Here is a 20,441-nt window from a genome sequence, read left to right on the forward strand (position 1 = left end):
TTCCTAGAGAGGGCGCTGAGGCCCCCGGGGCGGCGACGCGCCTGCGCTACTGGGACCGCTGGGAGGTAGGCGCGCGTCGGGCGGCTGCCGTGGCGGCTTAGGTATCGGTTGTCTCTTGGCGGCGAGAGTAGGTGAGCGGCCGGGTGGGGCGCGGGGTGAGGGTGGGGAGTGGGGCGGCTGTGTGGGCGAGAGTGGAGGGCGAGGCTCGGCCTGGAAGCTGCTCCCGGGGCGGGGGTCTGGCCGTGGATCCCGCCCCCGCCACGTTGAGGGCGTACCTCTCCGCCCCCGAGGGTTCAGGACAGAGAATCTGCAAGAGTCCTGGTTTTTTCCGGCTTTATCCTTTTACCCAATTATGCGAATAAAGCGTGTTTGTTAGAGACAATTAGGTAACACGGGAAAGTGGAAGAAAAGTGAAAGTAGTCACGGTCCAGAAATCTTAGTCTCCAGGTCTCCTGACATTTAAAACGTCTGGCATAATTAGACTTTTCCCTTTTTCTTGTGTTATTTCATTTCGTAGCACCTGTCGCGGTCTAACATGACATATATTTGTTGATCTTCCCATAAGCTCCTTGCCAGGGGAGTGCTTTTTGTCTGCTTTATTGACTACTGTTACCTTAGAGTGTGGGACATAGTAGGTGCTCCTAGTAGGTATTTGTTAAATTAATGAAAGAAGGAATATCCAAACTGGGAGATTAGAATTGACAGTTTTTAATGTCTTTTGAAGAATTGACAGTTTTTAATGTCTTTTTTTTTTTTTTTTTTTTAAGAGCCCATTGCCAAGTTAAGAATGTAAGAGTGACCTGTGAGCGTGGAACATTTCCTTGCAGAGTTGGAGCCCTCACAGCCTGGGCTGCATTTAATGCCTTGTGTCGTTCACTGTTTCAGACTTCATGTGTACTCCTTTGTTATGTTTAATCTCTTAAGTCAGTGGTCTTCATTCATTTTCTCAGCTTTCTGTATTTCAGACCCCATGGGAGTGGGGAAGGTGGATTGAGATCTTTCTAACTTACTAAGTGGGGTGTGTGCATAACACCAGCCCTATTGGCTGTGGAATGGATCTGCTGGCTGTGGGGAATCTTTGCATTGCAGGAGGCTGGATCTTGTGCTCTGTTTCTCTCTTCTTGCTGTAGATAAACACTGTACCTCTTGAGGCCTGATGTCGTTGGCGTCTGTTCTCAGAGACCTCAAACCATGTGCTGTTCCTTCCTTCGATGGCTCCTTAATCTTGGCTACACAGCCTGACCACCTGGTGAATAATGAAACATCATGGGGATGCATAAGGATTTAGTATGTTCCTTTTAGGTGCTGTATAGTATTTGATTTTATAAAAATGCTACTTTTATTTAGCCATATTGATGGACAAGTAGGTTAAATCCAGTATAAGGTTATTACAAAGAATATTCTAGTGAATGCCTTTGTAAATGTCTGAATACCGGTGCAAGTGTTTTTTTCAGAGCAGATTCTTACAAGTTTAATTTCTGAAGCATAAGGAATGTGTCTTTTTGGTTTTACTGTGGACTTTCAAACTATCCTTCCTGTTGGCTGTTACATTTCCACTTCTATCAGTGGTTTGTGTTTGGTGTTCTTTTCTTTTGGACAGAGGTTTTTCATATTGATGTATTCAAATATATTCACTGTTTTCATATTGTTGTCTTAAGAAATTCTTGCTTACACCAGGGTTCTTAGAGTCTTTATGGATTTTTTTTTTTTTTTTTTTGAGACGAGTTTCGCTCTTGTTACCCAGGCTGGAGTGCAATGGCGCCATCTCAGCTCACCGCAACCTCCGCCTCCTGGGTTCAGGCAATTCTCCTGCCTCAGCCTCCTGAGTAGCTGGGATTACAGGCATGATGTGCCACCATGCCCAGCTAATTTTTTGTATTTTTAGTAGAGACGGGCTTTCACTATGTTGACCAGGATGGTCTTGATCTCTTGACCTCGTGATCCACCCGCCTCGGCCTCCCAAAGTGCTGGGATTACAGGCTTGAGCCATCGCGCCCGGCTCTTTATGGATTTTTTTTTTAGCTTTGTTTAAGTTTCTTTAACTAGAATTTATTTTTTATGTGATTTTATTTGCTATTTTTATTTGCCTAGCCAGTTGTCCCAACACAATGCATTGATTAGTTTACTCTTTCCCACTGACTTGTCATGCTACTGTTACCAATTCTCAAGCATAGTTATTTGACTTCAGTGGGTCCTTTACCTGCCTGGTGGTGTTCATGCCAATAAAATGAGACCAGGTTCCATTAAGCAGAGCAGAAACTTTGTTGATGAAGGAATGGAGAAGGGAAGCTCATGCTCAAAGCACCTTCCTATGGGTGTGGTGAAGGGGGATTTTTAAGATCTCTTAGGACATGTAGGGCAGGGATTCCTGGAAAGAGGTGGCCCAATAGGAAGAACTGGAGTGTGCTCAGTCTCGTTCTTTTGTACCCAGCACTGTAAGTGCCTAGCAAAGTGCATGTCTACCTTCTAGGTGGAGATTTTTATTTTTTATTTTTTAATTTTTATTTATTTATTTATTGGAGACAGAGTCTTGCTCTGTCACCCGTGCTGGAGTGCAGTGACGCAATCTTGGCTCACTGCAACCTCTGCTTCCAGGGTTCAAGCAATTCTCCTTTGTCAGCCTCCCAAGTAACTGGGACTACAGGTGCGTGCTACCATGCCTGGCTGATTTTTATATTTTCAGTAGAGATGGGGTTTTGCCATGTTGGCCAGGCTGGTCTTGAACTCCTGACCTCATGATACACCCACCTTGCCCTCCCAGAGTGCCGGAATTACAAGTGTGAGCCTGGCCTAGGAGGAGATTTTAATATGGTAATGAAGCAAGGATTCAGGCCTGAGTAGTACTGCTGAGCTAAGTTCTCTTATTTGTGGTTACTGATATCTGACTTTTTTTTTTTTTTTTTGAGACGGAGTTTCGCTCTTGTTACCCAGGCTGGAGTGCAATGGCGCGATCTCAGCTCACCGCAACCTCCGCCTCCTGGGTTCGGGCAATTCTCCTGCCTCAGCCTCCTGAGTAGCTGGGATTACAGGCGTGAGCCACCACGCCCGGCCTTCTGGGACTCTTTAAAAAAAGATCGTGCTGCTGTAAGTAGACAGGGCCTCCAGGGATTGTAGGAATTTAATCAACATGAGCAATCAGCCTGTTTTACAGCTTCCTACCCTGCAGTCTATTTCTTCCTAAACCCTGTGTGGATTGCAGTCACCTAGTTAGTTAAAACTACCTCCTGGCTGGGCATTGTGGCTCACACCTATAATCCCAGCAGTTTGGGAGGCTGAGGCGGGTGGATCACAAGGTCAGGAGTTCAAGACCAGCCTCACCAACATGGCAAAACCCCGTCTCTCCTAAAAAGACAACAATTAGCCAAGTGTGGTGACATGCACCTGTAATCCCAGCTACTCCAGAGGCTGAGGAGAATAGCTTGAACCTGGGAGGCAGAGGTTGCAGTGAGCCAAGATCAAGCCACTGCACTCTAGCCTGGGTGACAGGCGAGACTACGTCTCAAACAAAAACAAAAACAAAACCCAGCTCCTGACAGACCCCAGCAACTTATAGGTGAACCTGAGTGAACTGTCTTCGTTACCATGCTAAAGTCTCCACCTGGGGAGTAGCTACATAACACGTGACCTATGTGCTGGCATAGTGACTTACTGCGTCTGCACCTCTGGAACCCCTCCTATACATGTGATGATGTAGCCTTTCCACTCTCCATTGACCCATAAAACTCTCCTATTACTTTTCCTTAGAGAGACACTGCTTTGAAAAATACTACCAGTGTTCTCCGTACACCAAGTAGTAAAACTCCTATTGATCAAAACTTGCGTTCTCAGAGTCATTACTCACCAGGTGAATGAACCCTGTTTTTTGGGTTTTGTTTTGTTTTTAGGCAACACTGTGGTGATACAATCTCTGTCATACATCAAACATAAAATTAGCTGGGCATGGTGATACGTGCCTGTAATCCCAGCTACTTAGGAGGCTGAGGCTGGAGAATCACTTGAACCCAGGAGGTGGAGGTTGCAGTGAGTGGAGATCACACCACTGCACTCCAGCCTGGGCAACAAAGGAAGACTCCATCTCCATAGAAACAAAAAACCAAAACTTTTATATATGTATAAGCTTGTGTCAGGATTCTGTACTTTTTCCTTTTATCTATGGTTTGCATGTTTCTTCGGTAATATATGCTGTTTTAGGTACTACAGCTTTATATTAAGCCTTATTGTCTGGTAGAACAAAACTTTCTACATATCAAAAGTTTTCTTATTTTACTTATTCATTTGGATTTTAGAATATACTTTTCAAGCTCTAAGAAAAATTACATTGTGGTTAGATTTTGTTGACTTTGAAGAAGTGTGTTTTCTCATACAAAATGTGTATCTGTTCTGTCTTTTGGCAGAGTTTTCTATTCCTCCACTAAGGTCTTGTACATTTTTTATTAGCTTTATTTCTGAGTACTTTATATTTTTGTTGCTATTGTATTAATTCATTTTCTGATTGGTTGTTGCTATTGTGTTGGAAAGTTATTGAGTATATGTTGAATATATATTCAATCTCCTTAATGTCCCATCATGTTCTGTTTTTTTGGTTCATTCTGTTTAATTTTTTAGGTGATTTTTCATATCATTCTTGAGTATATTTGCTTTGCATATTTCTTGTCTAAAAGTTTTCTGCATATTTTTTTCTTGTCTAGTTGCATTGTCTAGGATTACATTGTATGATTGTTCCCATTTTTAATTGCAAAGCTTTTTGTGTCATTACCATTTAGTGTCAGGTCTGTTGTAGATTTCTTTGGTCTATTCTTCATGTCAGTTTAAGGATGTCATTATTCCTGGATTGTTAAGAGTGTGCACAAAAAGGAGATATAGTTATTTAATTTTAAGAGAATACCAATACTGTAAATAGCTTTATGCCAATAAATGTGAAAAGCTAGATGAATACCTGGATTGTTTCTTCCCTTTTACTGTTACATATAATGCTGCTGTGAATATTCGTGTACGAGTTTTTGCATGGGCATCTTTTTTTTTTTTTTTGAGATTGAGTCTCGCTCTGTTGTCCAGGCTGGAGTGCAGTGGCACGATCTCAGCTCACTGTAACCTCCACCTTCTGGGTTCAAGCAATTCTCCTGCCTTAGCCTCCCAAGTGACTGGGATTACAGGTGTATGCCACCATGCCCAGCTAATTTTTGTATTTTTAGTAGAGACAGGGTTTCACCATGTTTGTCAGGCTGGTTTCAAAACTCCTGACCTCGCGATCTGCCCACCTCGGCCTCCCAAATTGCTGGGATTGCAGGCGTGAGCCACGCACCTGGCCTATTTTCTTTTTTCTTGGCTATATATGTAGGAGTAGAATTGCTAGGCCAATTAGTAAATGTGTGTTTAACTTTGTGAGGAACTGTCCAACTGTTTTCATATGTGTATGCATCAATTTACATTTCCATTAGCAGTAGATAAAGTTTCAATATCTACATACTCTCACTGATTTTTTTTTTTTTGAGACAGGATCTTGCTCTGTCCCTCAGGCTGGAGTGCAGTGGTGTGATCTCAGCTTACTGTAGCCTAAACCTTTCGGGCCCAGGCGATCTTCCCACCTCAGCCTCCTAGGTAGCTGGGACCAGAGGCGTGTGCCACCAGGCCTGGCTAATTTTTTATATTTTTTCTAGAGATAGGGTTTTGCATTGTTGCCTAGACTGGTCTTGAACTCCTGGGCTCAAGCAATCCACTCATCTCGGCCTCCCACGATTGCTTGTTATTATTGGTTTCGTTCTAGCCACCTTACTGGGTGTGAAGTACTTTCTTACTGCTCTGTTAATCTGCATTCCCTGATGACTATCCTGTGTACTTAATAGACATTTTAACACTTTTCTTTGGAGAAATGTCAGTTCAGACCCTTTGTCCATTTTTATTTTTGAGATGAAGTCTCATTCTGTCATCACTAGGCTAGAGTGCAGTGGCGTGATCTCAGTTCACCGCAACCTCCACCTCATAGGTTCAAGTGATTCTAACTGCCTCAGCCTCCTGAGAAGCTGGGACCACAGGTGTCTGCCACCACACCTGGCTAGTTTTTGTATTATTAGTAGAGACAGGGTTTTGCCATGTTGGCCAGGCTGGTCTCAAACTCCTGACCTCAGGTGATCTGCCTGCCTCGGCCTCTCAAAGTGCTGGGATTACAAGCGTGAGTGCCCTGGCCCCATTTTAAAATTTGTTATTTTTTTTTTCTTTTTATTATTGAGTTGTAATACATAAAGAATATAAATGTATATTCTCTCTATATGAAGAATGTAAATATATTTATTCTTTATATATTCCAGATACAAGTCTTTATCAGATATATGATTTGCCAATGTTTTCTTCCAGTCTGTAGATGCTTTTTCACTTTCTTATTTTCTTTTATGCACTAGAGGTTTTCCTTTTGATGAATTTATTTATTTTTTCCATGTTTCATATGATTTTGGTGTGCATGTGGCAAGAATCCATTGCCAAATGGAATGTCACAAAGACATATACCTAGAGTGTTAGTTGTTGGTGGTGTGTGTTTTTTTTTTTAATAGAATCTCGCCCTGTCACCCAGGCTGGAGTGCAATGGCAGGATCTCTGCTCACTGCCACCTCCGCCTCCTGGGTTCAAGCAATTCTCCTGCCTCAGCCTCCCAAGTAGCTGGGATTACAGGTGCCTACCACCACACTGAGCTAATTTTTTTGTATTTGTAGTAGAGATGGGGTTTCACCATTTTGGCCAGGCTGGTCTCTAACTCCTGACCTCAGGCGATTCGGCCGCCTCAGCCTCCCAAAGTGCTGGGATTATAGGTGTGAGTCATAGCGCCCAGTGAGTTTTAGATCTTATATGTAGTTCTTTGATCTTTTAGAAGTAATTTTTATAGATAGAGTGAGGTAGAGCACCATCTTCATTCTTTTGCATATAGATGATACCCATGTGTTGAAAAGATCATTCTTTCCACTTTGAACGATCTTGGCACCATTGTAAAATAATGACTATAGATGTAAGTTTATTTCTGAACTCTTAATTCTAATCCCTTGAATTATATGCCTGTTCTTATGCCAGGAATACAATAACCTGAAGACTGTTGTTCTGTAGGAAGTTTTGAAATTGAAAAGTTTGAGTCCTTCAACTTATTCTTCCTTTTTAAGAAGAATTATGACTGTATGGGTCTCTTGAATTTTAACATAAAATTTAGGATCAGCTTTTGACTTCTAAAAAGATGCCCCCTGGGAATCAGTTAGGGATTTGGTTGAATCTAGAAATCAGTTTTGGAAATATTCATAGGACTTGTGTTTGAAGAACACAGAATTAAAATGTTTTGGCCAGTGTACGAACTCATTGACATAACTTGGGAAATCCAGAGAGGAAGGTAGTAAGAACATACATTTTAAACACTGAACTTAAGGTGTTACAGGACACCCAAGGGAAACATCCCATAGACAGCAGGAAGCGTGTGGTAGGGGTCTAGGAGAGAAGTAAGAACTGTGAGAGCACCGTTAAAGTGATGAGAGTTGGTGAGATTGCTGACGGAAAGAACAAGGAAGCACAGGGGCCTGAGTTGCAAGAAGTGCCCATAATGAGAGTGCAGGAGCAGGAAGAGGAACCAGGGCATGAGGAACCAGAACTGTGAGGGGAAAATCAGGGCTGGCTGGTGCTAGAGAAGCCATGGGAGAGAGTGTGGCCAGAATAGCTTCCTTGAAAAAGGTTGAAGAGAGTGGGGACTTGGAGGAACACCCAGTTCTCAGCTTGACCTGGCACCCTGTACTATGCCCTCCAGGGCAAATTCACAGCACACTTGGGATAAGGCCTTGTTATGGAAGTTGGTAAGAGTCAGTGTGTGTGAGGTGCCTGGGTTCTTACTGGGAACATAGATCTTACAGGAGCCGGAAGCAGGGCTTGTCCCACTCATAGCTTTTTTTCCTCCCTCAGCTCAACTTGCTTCTCCAGTTCCTACCCTTCCTCAAGTGGGAAACTCAGGAGACCAAGCAGAGGCAACTGTACTTCGGATGGTCAGGCCCCAGGTGAGCTTGGTTCTTTCTGTTTTTACCACGTCCCGAAGACTCTGGTCCAGGAATGGCTAGAGGTCTCACCACCAGGACTCTGCCCCATCTAAAACTGTTCCTGTGTCTCTCCTGCCTAATTGCTTCCCTGAAGGTAATGGATTCTGTCTTGCCCTGGACTTGCCCTTTTTGAGGTATCATCTCAGCTCCTCTCTCCCACACTTTTGTCCATGAAGAGCCCATACTCTGTGCCCTCTGTACGCCTGATGACTCTGCCCTTCAGGCTGTGAATGTTCTTGAGTGATTGGAGCTTGTCATTCCAGGATACTGTGGTGTTTGAGGACCTGTTTGTGAACTATACTCAGAAGAAATGAAATGTCCCACACTCAGCCAGAGAGCAATGCACTGGAACATGATGCCAGAAAATGACCACAGCATGGCTTCCTTGGGTAATGATTCTGTTTCCTAGTCACTTAGAGTCTATATGCTGTGCATTCTCTTTGTTATATTCCTTGTCTTTTTAAACTTTTTACTATGAAAATTTCCAAACATAGATAAACTAAAGTAAGTTATGTAAGAGTCAGTATGTGTGGAGCTGCCTGAGACCACTTGAATAGGGACCCTCTCTGCACCCATCATTCAGCTTGAACAATGATCAGCATTCTCTTTACCTCATTATTGATTGACATAAGGTGGTTTAGGTAGAGTGTTTTTAGTTGTAAGGAAGAGAGAGCCGCTCAAGTTATTGTAACTAAGAAGCTGTGAATCATAGGCTTAAAGGAATGGGAACCCAGAATAAACTGATCAGCTAGACCAGACTGTGGGAAGCAGTGCCTTGACCCAGGGCAGCCTGGGAGCCAGAGCAACAAAAGCAAATGGATGTCGATGCCTGTGTTCTGGTGTGAATGTAAAGCAGCTGCTCACGGTGTATCTCTCTATTTGTTTTCTCTCTGCTTGTCCTCCTCCTCCTGCCCATTTTCTTCACTGTGAATCTTTTGTCCTTTTCATAGCTCTTTCGTAATTGTACTTCCTGTCCCCTTATATTTGTTGCTTGCTGTGTCTCCTAATGGCTTGGCTTCTCTCCATGCATCACTTCACAGCTTCTATTGCTACTCTTAATTGCCTTAATTTTGCCCTATCTCCAGTTCCAAATTTCCTTAGAGACGGATTCCCATTGCTATAGCCATTATGCATCATCTCATTGGGGCAGAGCTTTGGCCCAGGCCACAGCAGAGGCCAAAGACCAACCTAAAGATAAGCTGCCCTTGGGTCTAGTACTTGGTGCTGGTCCAATCAACTGTAGCTCATCATGGATGTTCAGGGTCACTTGCCACAAAGCATGGCTGCCTAAGTGTTCCTCTCTGAAAGACTGGAGCAGAGCAATTTCCTGGAAGGGCTTCTTGGCAGGGCAGGTGCTGTAATTGACACATTTAGGGCAGTAGACAACTATGGAAAGGGTGGGCTTTAGGAATCATTGACCCAGATAGCTTTAGGTTTCCATAGGCTAACTGGTATGATGGTTATGGCCCTGATTCAGATGTGATTGAAAGGAACCCACATTTTGGTGTTTTTCCATGGCCATGATTACTCTGCCTTCTCCCAGATTTTGTATTCAGAATTCCAGAGACAAATATTTACCTGTTGAGTTACTTTATATTCCAAAGAATCAAAGACTTTTGTTTGTTTGTTTGTTTGTTTGTTTTTGAGACAGAATCTTGCACTGTCACCAGGCTGGAGTGCAATGGTGTGATCTCGGCTCACTGCAACCTCCACCTGCTGAGTCAAGCAATTCTCCTGCCTCAGCCTTCCGAGTAGCTGGGATTACAGGCACGCACCACCACGCCCAGCTAATTTTTGTATTTTTAGTAGAGACAGGGTTTCAGTATGTTGGCCAGGATGCTTTCAATCTCTTGACCTCGTGATCTGCCCACCTCGACCTCCCAAAGTGTTAGGATTACAGGCGTAAGCCACTGCACCTGGCCTGTCATTTTAATTTGTATTTATTTTTCTTTTTTTTTTTAAGATGGGGTTTTACTCTTTGTTGCCCAGGGTGGGGTGCAGTGGCATGATCTCGGCTCACTGCAACCTCTGCCTCCCAGATTCAAGTGATTCTCCTGTCTCAGCCTCCTGAGTAGCTGGGATTACAGGCCACCACACCTGGCTAATTTTTGTATTTTTAGTAGAGATGGGGTTTCACCATGTTGGTTAGGCTGGTCTTGAACTCCTGACTTCAGGTGATCCGCCCGACTCAGCTTCCGAAAATGCTGGGATTATAGGTGTGAGCCACCGTGCCCGGCCATAATTTATATTTCAAATTATTGAGATCCCTGTTACTTTTGCTGAGAGTATGCAGCTGGCTCCTATCAGGCCAGTGCTCTGAGGGCTAGTGGCATCCCCACTTCTAGAACTCTGCTGTCTCCTTCAATACTGCTGTCCAGCTTTTCTGAACCGATAGCTTCTCCAAATCTTTGTACTGTCCTTTCATACCAGATCTCTCCTTTTTGTACACTTTCCTAATCATACCCTCATAGTAGAAATTTCTCAATTCATTCCCATCTTTTCCTTGTCTCTTTCTTTTATTTGACCTGAGGTATTTGCTAGCCTTCCTTCTTCCAACATGTTTTCTGAGAACCATGGAACCGTAGAATGTCATGGTTGGAAAGCTACTCAAAGTTCACCATTTTACATGCATGAGACACAGCATGAGAGTGACTTCTGTAAGATCACAGCATGCTTTGCAGTCTAGTCTGTTGCTTTCCAATGGCCCTTCTGACTTGGCTGTGCTGCCTCAATATCTTTTTTCCACCCTCCTCCACTGACCATCTTTTTTTTCCTTGTTTTTCTATCCTGAAGATCCAATTGAGCTATTTCTTATTTTATTCTTGTTCTCAATGTGTCATCTCATTTCTTAACCATAATGTGACTTTTTTTCAGGTACATAAGCTCTTTATGATTCTGTTTCTTTAACAGGAAAAGAAATGAGTAAAAGTTTTCTTATTTCTTTTGGCAGCAAGTAGAAACATGATGGAGTGTTCGGAGTTGACTCTGAAGCAGGAAATTTTTAAAGGATCAGAGTCATCTAATAGGACATCAGGGGGACTCTTTGGGGTGGTTCCTGGGGGAACAGAGACTGGAGATGTTTCTGAAGATACTTTGAAAGAGTTAGAAGGACAACTGTCAAATGAAGAAAGGAACAGACTAGAAAATGATTTCTTGGAAATAACAGATAAGGATAAGAAAAAATCCACAAAAGACAGATATGAGGAATATAAGGAAGTTGGGGAACATCCACATCTATCTTCCAGTCCTCCTGAACATGAAGGAGTTTTAAAGGGACAGAAATCCTATCAGTGTGATGAATGTGGCAAAGCTTTTTATTGGAGTTCACACCTCATTGGTCATCAGAGAATCCACACTGGAGAGAAACCCTATGAGTGTAACGAGTGTGGGAAGACCTTCAGGCAAACCTCTCAGCTCATTGTTCATCTCAGAACCCACACAGGGGAAAAACCCTATGAATGCAGCGAGTGTGGAAAGGCCTATAGGCACAGCTCCCATCTCATTCAACACCAGAGACTCCATAATGGGGAGAAACCCTATAAATGTAATGAATGTGCAAAAGCTTTTAATCAGAGCTCCAAACTCTTTGACCACCAGAGAATCCATACTGGGGAGAAACCTTATGAGTGTAAGGAGTGTGGGGCAGTCTTTAGTCGGAGTAAGAATCTTGTTCGACATCAGGTCCTTCACACTGGTAAGAAACCTTACAAATGTAGTGAGTGTGGGAAAGCGTTCTGTTCCAATAGAAATCTCATTGACCATCAGAGAACCCACAGTGGGGAGAAGACTTATGAGTGTAATGAATGTGGTAAAGCCTTCAGTCGGAGTAAATGTCTTATTCGACATCAGAGCCTTCACACTGGGGAAAAGCCATACAACTGTAGTGAATGTGGGAAAGCCTTCAATCAGATCTCTCAGCTCATTGACCATGAGCGAATTCATACTGGAGAAAAACCATTTAAATGTAGTGAGTGTGGTAAGGCATTCAGTCTGAGTAAATGTCTTGTTCGGCACCAGAGACTTCACACAGGTGAAAAGCCCTATAAATGCAATGAGTGTGGAAAATCCTTCAATCAAAACTCGTACCTCATTATACACCAGAGAACTCACACTGGTGAGAAACCCTATGAATGTAATGAGTGTGGGAAGGTCTTCAGTTATAATTCTAGTCTTACGGTACATCAGAGAACCCATACTGGGGAAAAACCTTATAAATGCAATGATTGTGGGAAAGCTTTTAGTGACAGCTCACAGCTTACCGTGCACCAAAGAGTTCACACCAGAGAGAAACCTTATGAATGTATTGAGTGTGGGAAAGCCTTTAGTCAGCGTTCCACTTTTAACCACCACCAGCGAACTCATACCGGAGAGAAGCTCTCAGGGCTGAGTCGGTCATCTTCTTAAGGCATGGTTCTCTGAGACAGAGAGCAAGGACCTTTTGAGTTAAGCTTTCTTTATAAGAGGGATGCTCATCATGGTCTCTGGAGACCACTTATCACAGTGGACCATACCCTACTTGCTTTTCCTTGGGTCACTAAGGTGGGAGAGTAGGTGTAACTTAGTCTGATCCTTACTTAGTAGTAGGAAATTAAGGATTACATGTCATTTGCTTGTAGCTTTCCTTCTTTCTCTTAAAAAACTATTTTAAAATCCATCTTATTAGTATGCATTCCACAATCAGATTCTGCATTTCTGAAGAACAGCAGTTATATTATCTTTATTTTAATGCAGTTCCTCCACTGAACCATTTACGTAAAGTCATTTTTTAAGTCAGTCTACTATATTATTCATTCCTGCTCCTTGCCGTCTCCTTCCACAGCTACTTTTAAAATTTGTACTGTAAGCTACATCTGTCTTCATGTTTGTGTTTTCTGGCTAGGAAACTTTTCTTTTTGTTTGCTAATTACTTCCTTCACAATAGTCAAGATTTATACCATCTCTGAAAGACTTTCTTCTTCACATAGTTGTTTCTTTTATACTTCTATTGATTTAGCCTTAATGCTTTAAATTAGCTGGTGCTACAATATATAACTGTTACATGTTTTTGTAAATTGTTCTCAACTTACAATGTGTTATGCGTATCACATACATCCAAAGTATACTCACATATAGTTGTGTATGTGTAGACCTTTTCTTTTCCCTTTTCTTTTCTTTTCTTGTCAGAGTCTTGCTCTTGTTGTCCAGGCTGGAGTGCAATGGCACAATCTCAGCTCACTGCAACCCCTGCCTCTTGGGTTCAAGCAATTCTCCTGCCTCAGCTTCCCAAGTAGCTGGGATTATAGGCACGTCCAGCTAATTTTTTGTTTTTTGTTTTTTTTTAGTAGAGATGGGCATTCTCCTTGTTGGTCACGCTGGTCTCGAACTCCTGACCTCAGGTGATCTGCCCGCTTTGGCCTCCCAGATGCTAGGATTACAGGCATGAGCCACTGCACCCGGCCACATATGTGTATACTTTCATACCAGCTTGTAAGCTCCTGAGATCAGGTATGGTATCTATTTCTTTTAATATATACATAATAGCTTGAGTATGCTAGTTCTTAAATAAGTTTCAAAATTCAAATTGTGTCATCATTAACGTGGGCATAGTCTCCCCTCTCCCTCATATCACATCCACTGGAGTAGAAGCTTCTAAAGAAGGAAGTGGCATCTCATCATAGTATGTCACATATAAAGGCTCATTGATATCTTCTACTTAAAGCCTTGGAAGTCTTACTACTGGTACTTCAGTCTTAAGGAGCTAATGGATTTGTGTGTGAATTAGTGTCTGTTTATCTAGGTATTGGGTTGGGCAGTGACATCCTACTGATAACATAATTCGATCTGCACACTTACTCTAATTCTGAACTATCTGACTGCATCCTGCTTCCTAAATAAAACTTATAGTCGGCTGGGCGCAATGGCTCACCTGTAATCCCAGCACTTTGTGAAGTCCAGGCGGGTGGATCACTTGATGTTAGGAGTTCGACACCAGCCTGGCCAACATGGTGAAACCCTGTCTCTACTAAAAATACAAAAAGTAGCTGGGTGTGGTAGTGTGTGCCTGTAATCCCAGCTGCTCGGGAGGCTGAGGCAGGAGAATCACTTGCACCTGGGAAGCAGAGGTTGCAATGAACTGAGATTGTGCCACTGCATTCCAGCCTGGGTGACAGAGTGAGACTGCATCTCAAAAATAAAAAAAAAAATAAACAAACAAAAAACGTACAGTCAGTTTACTGCCAGAAGACTTGACTTTCATTGCTGTGATATAGATGATTGAAAATTTCAGCTAGCAGTGTTCCTGGATGATTCGAATTCACAGTAATGAGGTTTTTGGTAAAACAGTAGTATCAAACTAATCTATTTCCCATATCATCTAGTCCTGTCTCACTACAACTGCTACCTTAATTTCAAGATGAGAACTGTGCCTTAATTATTATCTTCCAGACCATCTTCCACTCAGCAAAGACGTAAGAACCAAGAAATAATTCTCAGAGTACTTTCTTTCTTTCTGCAGTCATGTGTCAGTCCATGAGCTTGAACCACTTTTCCTTCCACCCCTGCAATCATGGCCCAGTGCTGGTGGACCTTTGGCTCTAATGTTCACCCGCTTTTCTTTCCATCTCTCTGACCCCTTAACAGGCTGACAGGATCCGCAGAATGGCAAAGGTGGAGGACAGGCTAGAGGGGCAATGTCAGGCATGTAACCTGGAGGGGTGATTTTGTAGCTGTGGTGCATGTTTCAGACAATGCAGAAGAAAGGTAAAAATGTTGAGGATCAAGAAAATCAGAATTAAATGTGATTCTGGGGGAGGTATCTCAGACAAAGTTAGAAAGGATTACTGGGGGCCTAAAGTTTTTCAGGGTCTTTAGAAATTACTGAATTCGGCTGGGCACAGTGGCTCATGCCTGTAATCCCAGCACTTTTGGAGGCCAAGGCAGGCAGATCACTTGAGGCCAGGAGTTTGACCAACCTGGCCAACATGGCAAAACCCTGTCTCTACTAAAAATACAAAAATTAGCTGGGTGTGGTGGTGCACACCTGTAGTCCTAGCTACTCAGGAGGCTGAGGCAAGAGAATCACTTGAACCTGGGAGGCAGAGGTTGCAGTGAGCTGAGGTCACTGTACTCCCAGCTGAGCAGCAGAGCAAGACTCTGTCTCAAAAGCAACAACAACAAAACTGAACTCATGACACAACTGGAATTCTGCCATTTGTAAATACGTATTTTAAGTGTTTTCAGCTTTTTTTTTTTTTTGCATTTGTTTCCATTTTCTTTTAAAAGATATGCAGATAGGACTTTTTCTTCTTTAAGTGTTTTATTTTGGGAGCACCCAGATTTTAGGGAAGAGCCTCACTATATGAGCACATGAGTTGCACATTTCTGGTTCTCTGCCCTGAGTTGGATTGCCAGTCATGTGTTCAGAAGAACCATCCTGCCTTTTGGATGCTGCAATTTTACCTTCTTGTTCTTGTCTGCTCATTCCCTCCCATACTAAGCCTCTGGAGTATGGGAATGTGCACCATTCCTAACTATATTAACTCACTACCATCCATCTGGTGTAGGTGCTCAGTACAAGTAAATCCTGAAAAAGCCTCAGGCTCTTGGATGGAGGAAAATCGGCTGCATTTGAAAGCCATACTTCAATTTCTGTTGGTCATTGCTAGTATAAACTTTAATTATTGATTTAAACAAATTGTATCTGGATCCAGTTATATTGATAAATTATTTTTAGGTTTAATAGTTTGTTAGAGGGCCAGGCTTGGTGGCTCAGCCTGTAATCCCAGCACTTTGGGAGGCCGAGGCGGGTGGATCACGAGGTCAAGAGATCGAGACCATCCTGGTCAACGTGGTGAGACCCCGTCTCTACTAAAAATACAAAAAATCAGCTGGGCATGGTGGCGCATTCCTGTAGTAGCAGCTATTCAGCAGGCGGAGGCAGGAGAATTGCCTGAACCCAGGAGGCGGAGGTTGCGGTGAGCTGAGATCGCGCCATTGCACTCCAGCCTGGGCAACAAGAGCGAAACTTCGTCTCAAAAAAAAAAAAAAATAGTTTGTTAGAGTCGTTTTCTAGCTTTTTAAGGTTATAATAAATAAGGATTTATTTGTCTTTTGATGTCACTTATGTTGTGCATTAGCAAGAACTTCGAAAAATGTGGAAGAGTAGATGTCTCTCGCTTAACTCTTGGGGGAATGTTTTTAGTATTTCAAAGTTTCATATGGTGCATTGTTGGATTTTGATGTTCTGCTGTATTTAGGAAGTTTCCTTCTAATCTTATTTCTACAAGAAGCTGTGTAGTTTAGTGGTTAAGAGCACAGATTTTGTTCCCAGTGCTCTAGGTTCAAATCCAGAGTCCACCACTTTGTTAGGTGTGTGACCCTGTGCAAATCACTTAGCTTCCTTGTATTTTGGTTCCTCCATCTATAAAATAGAGTTACCTCATAGGGTTGTGAGGGATACATTATTTACTATGTGTAAGGTAACAATGCTGGGCACAGTGCATGGTTTCCCAATTATTATTGTACTTAAGAGTTTTGGAGTTTTTTGTTGTTGTTGTTGTTGTTTTGTTTTGTTTTGTTTTTGTTTTAGAGACAAAGTCTCCCTCTGTTGCTCAGGCTGGAGTGTAGTGATGCAACCATAGTTCACCTCAGCCTTGAACTCCTGGGCTCAAGGGATCCTCCTGCCTCAACCTACCCTATAGTTAGGAATACAGGCCTGTGCCACTACACCTAAGTTTTTGTTTTTATTTTTATTTTTTGTAGAGATTGGGGTCTTGCTGTTTTGCTCAGGCTAGTCTTGTGGTCCTGGCCTCAAGTAATCATCCTGCCTTAGTTTCCGTAAGTATTGGGAATACAGGTGTGAGCCACAGTGCCTGGCCTATACAAAGTTTTTATTAGGATTAGTTGCTATATTCTATCAAGTTTTAAAAATGCATTGTTGTAATTTTATAAATTATGTTCTTTTTTCTTTTTGTAATTCATTTTCTTGACAAGTTTGCAAATATTTGCAATTTCCTTATACTTTTCAAGTAAAATCTGTTTGTTCAAAGTGAGTTTTGTTTTCTTTATATTTTTGGGGTTTTTTTTTTTGAGACAGAGTTTCACTCTGTTGCCCAGGCTGGAGTACAGGTGGTGCAGTCTCGGCTTACTGTAACCTCTGCCTCCCAGGTTCAAGCAATTCTCCTCCCTCAGCCTCCTTAGTAGCTGGTATTACAGTGCCCACCACCATACCTGGCTAATTTTTGTATTCTTAGTAGAGACGGGCTTCACCATGTTGGTCAGGCTGGTCTTGAACTGGCCTTGTGATCCACCTGCCTCGGCCTCCCAAAGTGTTGGGATTACAGGCGTGAGCCCCTGTGCCTGGCCTTATAGTGAGTTTTTATTAAGTACAGAAGTAGATTCAATTTGGTAATGCTTTGCTAGCTTTGCAAAATAATTTTGAAAAAGTTGTGTTTCTCTTTTATTACTATGAAGAGTTTGTATAACATGGGAATTGTTCATGAAGTCTTGCTTAAAGTAACTAGGCCTAATTCTTTGGGTGAGGGGATTGGGAGGGATATATCTTTAGCAACTGTTTTAGTCAGTTTGAGCTGTTATAACAAAATACCATAGAGCAGGCATCCCCAAACTACGGCCGGCGGGCTGCATGCGGCCCCCTGAGGCCATTTATCCGGCCCCGCTCCACACTTCAGGAAGGGGCACCTCTTTCATTGGTGGTCAGTGAGAGGAGTACAGTATGTGGCGGCCCTCCAACGGTCTGAGTGACAGTGAACTGGGCCCCTGTGTAAAAAGTTTGGGGATGCCTGCCATAGAGGATGGCTTAAACAACAGACGTTTATTCCTGACAGTTCTATAGGCTTTAAAGTTGAACATCAAGATGCCAGAATGGTTGAATGCTGGTGAAGGCTCTCTTCCTGGTTTGCAGATGGCCCCCTTTTTCCTGTGTCCTCACATTTCAGGGAGCAAGAGCACTGGTGCCTCTTCGAAACCTTTTAAGGGCATTAGTGAGAATGAGGGCCCCATTCTCATGATCTACTCCAATCCTAGCTATTTTCCAAAGGTCCTCATCCCCAAATATCATAGCATTTGGGGTTAGGGCTTCAACGTAATTATTCATTCCATAATATTCCACTCCTAGCCACTCTCTTCATGTCCTTACATGCAAAGTAAGTTCATTCCATCCTAACAGCCTCCGGAGTTTGAATTCATTCTAGTATCAGCTAACAGTTAAAATCCAAAATCTTATCTAAATATCTGAATCAGATATGGGTGAGACCCAAGGTATAATTTATCCTGAGGCAAAATTCCTCTCCAGCTATGAACTTGTGAAATCAGACAAGTTACGTGCTTCCAAAATACAGTGATGGGATAGGCATGGATGAGGTATTACAATTCCAAAAGTGAGACATTGGAAGGAAGAAAAGGATGATGAGGCTGGGTGTGATGGCTCATGCCTTTAATCCCAGCACTTTGGGAGGCTGAAGTGGGAGGATTGCTTGAGTCCAGGAGTTTGAGACCAGCCTGGGCAACATAGGGAGATCTCATTTCTATAAAAATAATTAGCCGGGCATGGTGGCTCGATCATGGGAGTTTGAGGCCACAGTGAGTTGTGATCATATTGCACTCCAGCCTGGAGGGGGTTAAGGATGGTCTCATGCAAGTCTAAAATTTATCAAGACAAATTTCATGAGATCTTAGGCTCATGAATAATCCTCTTTAGTCCTATACTGCCCTCTCCAGGACCCCCTGGGTGGTGGTCCTGACTCTACAGATATGCCAGGAAGGGTTCACTCCCCCATGGCTTTTGTTGGAGACCATCTGGCCTGTGGAAACTGAGGCAGTATCCCTGATGATCTCTGAATAGCCAAGAGAAGAGTCATTCTTTTCTTGTTTGGAATGGTGGACATTCACAGCCAGCCTCATTCCTGTCTTTAAGACTTTGGATACAATCATATCAAAGCTAAGGGCTTCAACATACAAATTTGGGGGATACAGTTCAGTCCATAGCAATACTTCCATTCTCCTGACCTGCAACATGTCCAGTTACTTCTAAAAGTAGTTGTCATCTACTATATTAATAACATGCTCATTGCCAGCCTATTAAACAAGTTGACTACTCCATACATAAGGTCATAGGTAATATGACATGCAGGCTGAGTTGTCAGCCCTGATAAGGTCCAGGGACTTGCCCAACAAGTTCAGTCCCTGGAGCTACCTGGTCCAGTAACTAGGGGAGTATTCCTGATAAAGTCAAAAATTGTCGTTGGCAGCCCCCACCTACAAGAAAGAAGCTCCATAGCTGGTCTGTTTGGCTATTGGAGACAACATGTATCACATTTGAGTATTAGTTGGCCTCCTTTAGTTAAAAGTACCCACAACACAACCACCTCTGAACGGTGCCCTCAACAACAGCAGATTCTAGGGGCCTATCATTCATTAACATGGGCTTGCCATTAATGTAGGCCCATGGAACTACGGGTCTCACTGACTCCTATCCATACAGATCGGAGACTGTGGCAACAAGAGGCTGCTATCAGGGTGCACCAGGCCCTTGGGTTTTGGTCGTATAAATTGCCCAAGATTTTTGCCATATATAGTCCCTTTGAATGGCAGCTGCTAGCCTGCTATTGGGTTCTAATGGAAACAGAACACTTGACCACTAAAGCACTGTATGTGACCTTAAGACCTGAGCTGCCCATCTCATGCAGGTATTGTTAAAGAAAAATAAAAATGGAAGCTACAGTTTGGAAATACCCCAAGGCTGACCACCTGCAACTGTGTAACCAAAACTAATCATTCTGATTTCCCTGAAATGCTGTTCTCTAATCATAAATGAAATGCGACATGTAAGCTTTACATCCTTGCCAGCATGATTCACTGAAATTAAACCAATCAGCTATAGACCAATGAGCTTAAACAGCCCAACTTTCCCTAAAAAGAATGTGTAACAGCCAATTATAAAACGTCAAAATATTCCCCTCTTTATACATTATAAACTATGTTGTAACTTCTGTAAGAAGAGTTTCTTACCACTTGATTTGAGTCTTCTAGATTGTGGTCTGTACTTCTTGTTTGAACAATAAACTTTTAATTTTTTCTTAACTTTATCTGATTTTATTTTTTTTTTTCACAGTGCTCACTAATCCTACTAATAAAACATGACAAGTTCAGCCAAGTACCATCATTAAATGAAAATGTTACATATAAGATGGAGCCTGATTGGGATCCCAGGGGGGTCTGCCAACTCCATAAAGTAACTGTCTTGCCAGAGCAGGCTGAACAGCCCATAGGGGATGTTCCCTTACTGTGTGCACCCCATGGTTCAAAGATGTTTTGGCCGATGGTATGAGTTGGCTTACTGAGGGATTTTTGAAACTCAAAGCTGATAAACGCTAATGGTCTGCTGTGGCC

At 42.7% G+C, this 20,441-nt stretch overlaps 2 protein-coding genes across 3 annotated transcripts in view; both read left to right on the forward strand.

Annotated features, from left to right (window-relative positions):
• The first annotated feature begins 1,218 nt into the window (after positions 1-1,218).
• On the forward strand, positions 1,219-20,132 carry LOC101035442 (uncharacterized). Its single transcript, XM_074404020.1, is given in 5 exon segments — positions 1,219-1,302; positions 7,924-8,015; positions 8,318-8,363; positions 8,366-8,443; positions 11,005-20,132. Coding segments are annotated over 5 exon segments (1,683 nt in total). The 5' UTR covers positions 1,219-1,289; the 3' UTR covers positions 12,459-20,132.
• Positions 13,452-20,441, forward strand: part of ZNF445 (zinc finger protein 445) — a 56,853-nt gene continuing 49,863 nt past the window's right edge. For both annotated transcript variants that reach the window (XM_074404012.1, XM_039477669.2), the window contains exon 1: positions 13,452-13,538. The gene's annotated coding sequence lies outside the window, so the exon portion shown is untranslated. The remainder of the gene's footprint in view (positions 13,539-20,441) is intronic.

This window comes from Saimiri boliviensis, chromosome 8 (genome assembly GCF_048565385.1).
Source record: "Saimiri boliviensis isolate mSaiBol1 chromosome 8, mSaiBol1.pri, whole genome shotgun sequence".
Taxonomy (NCBI): domain Eukaryota; kingdom Metazoa; phylum Chordata; class Mammalia; order Primates; family Cebidae; genus Saimiri; species Saimiri boliviensis.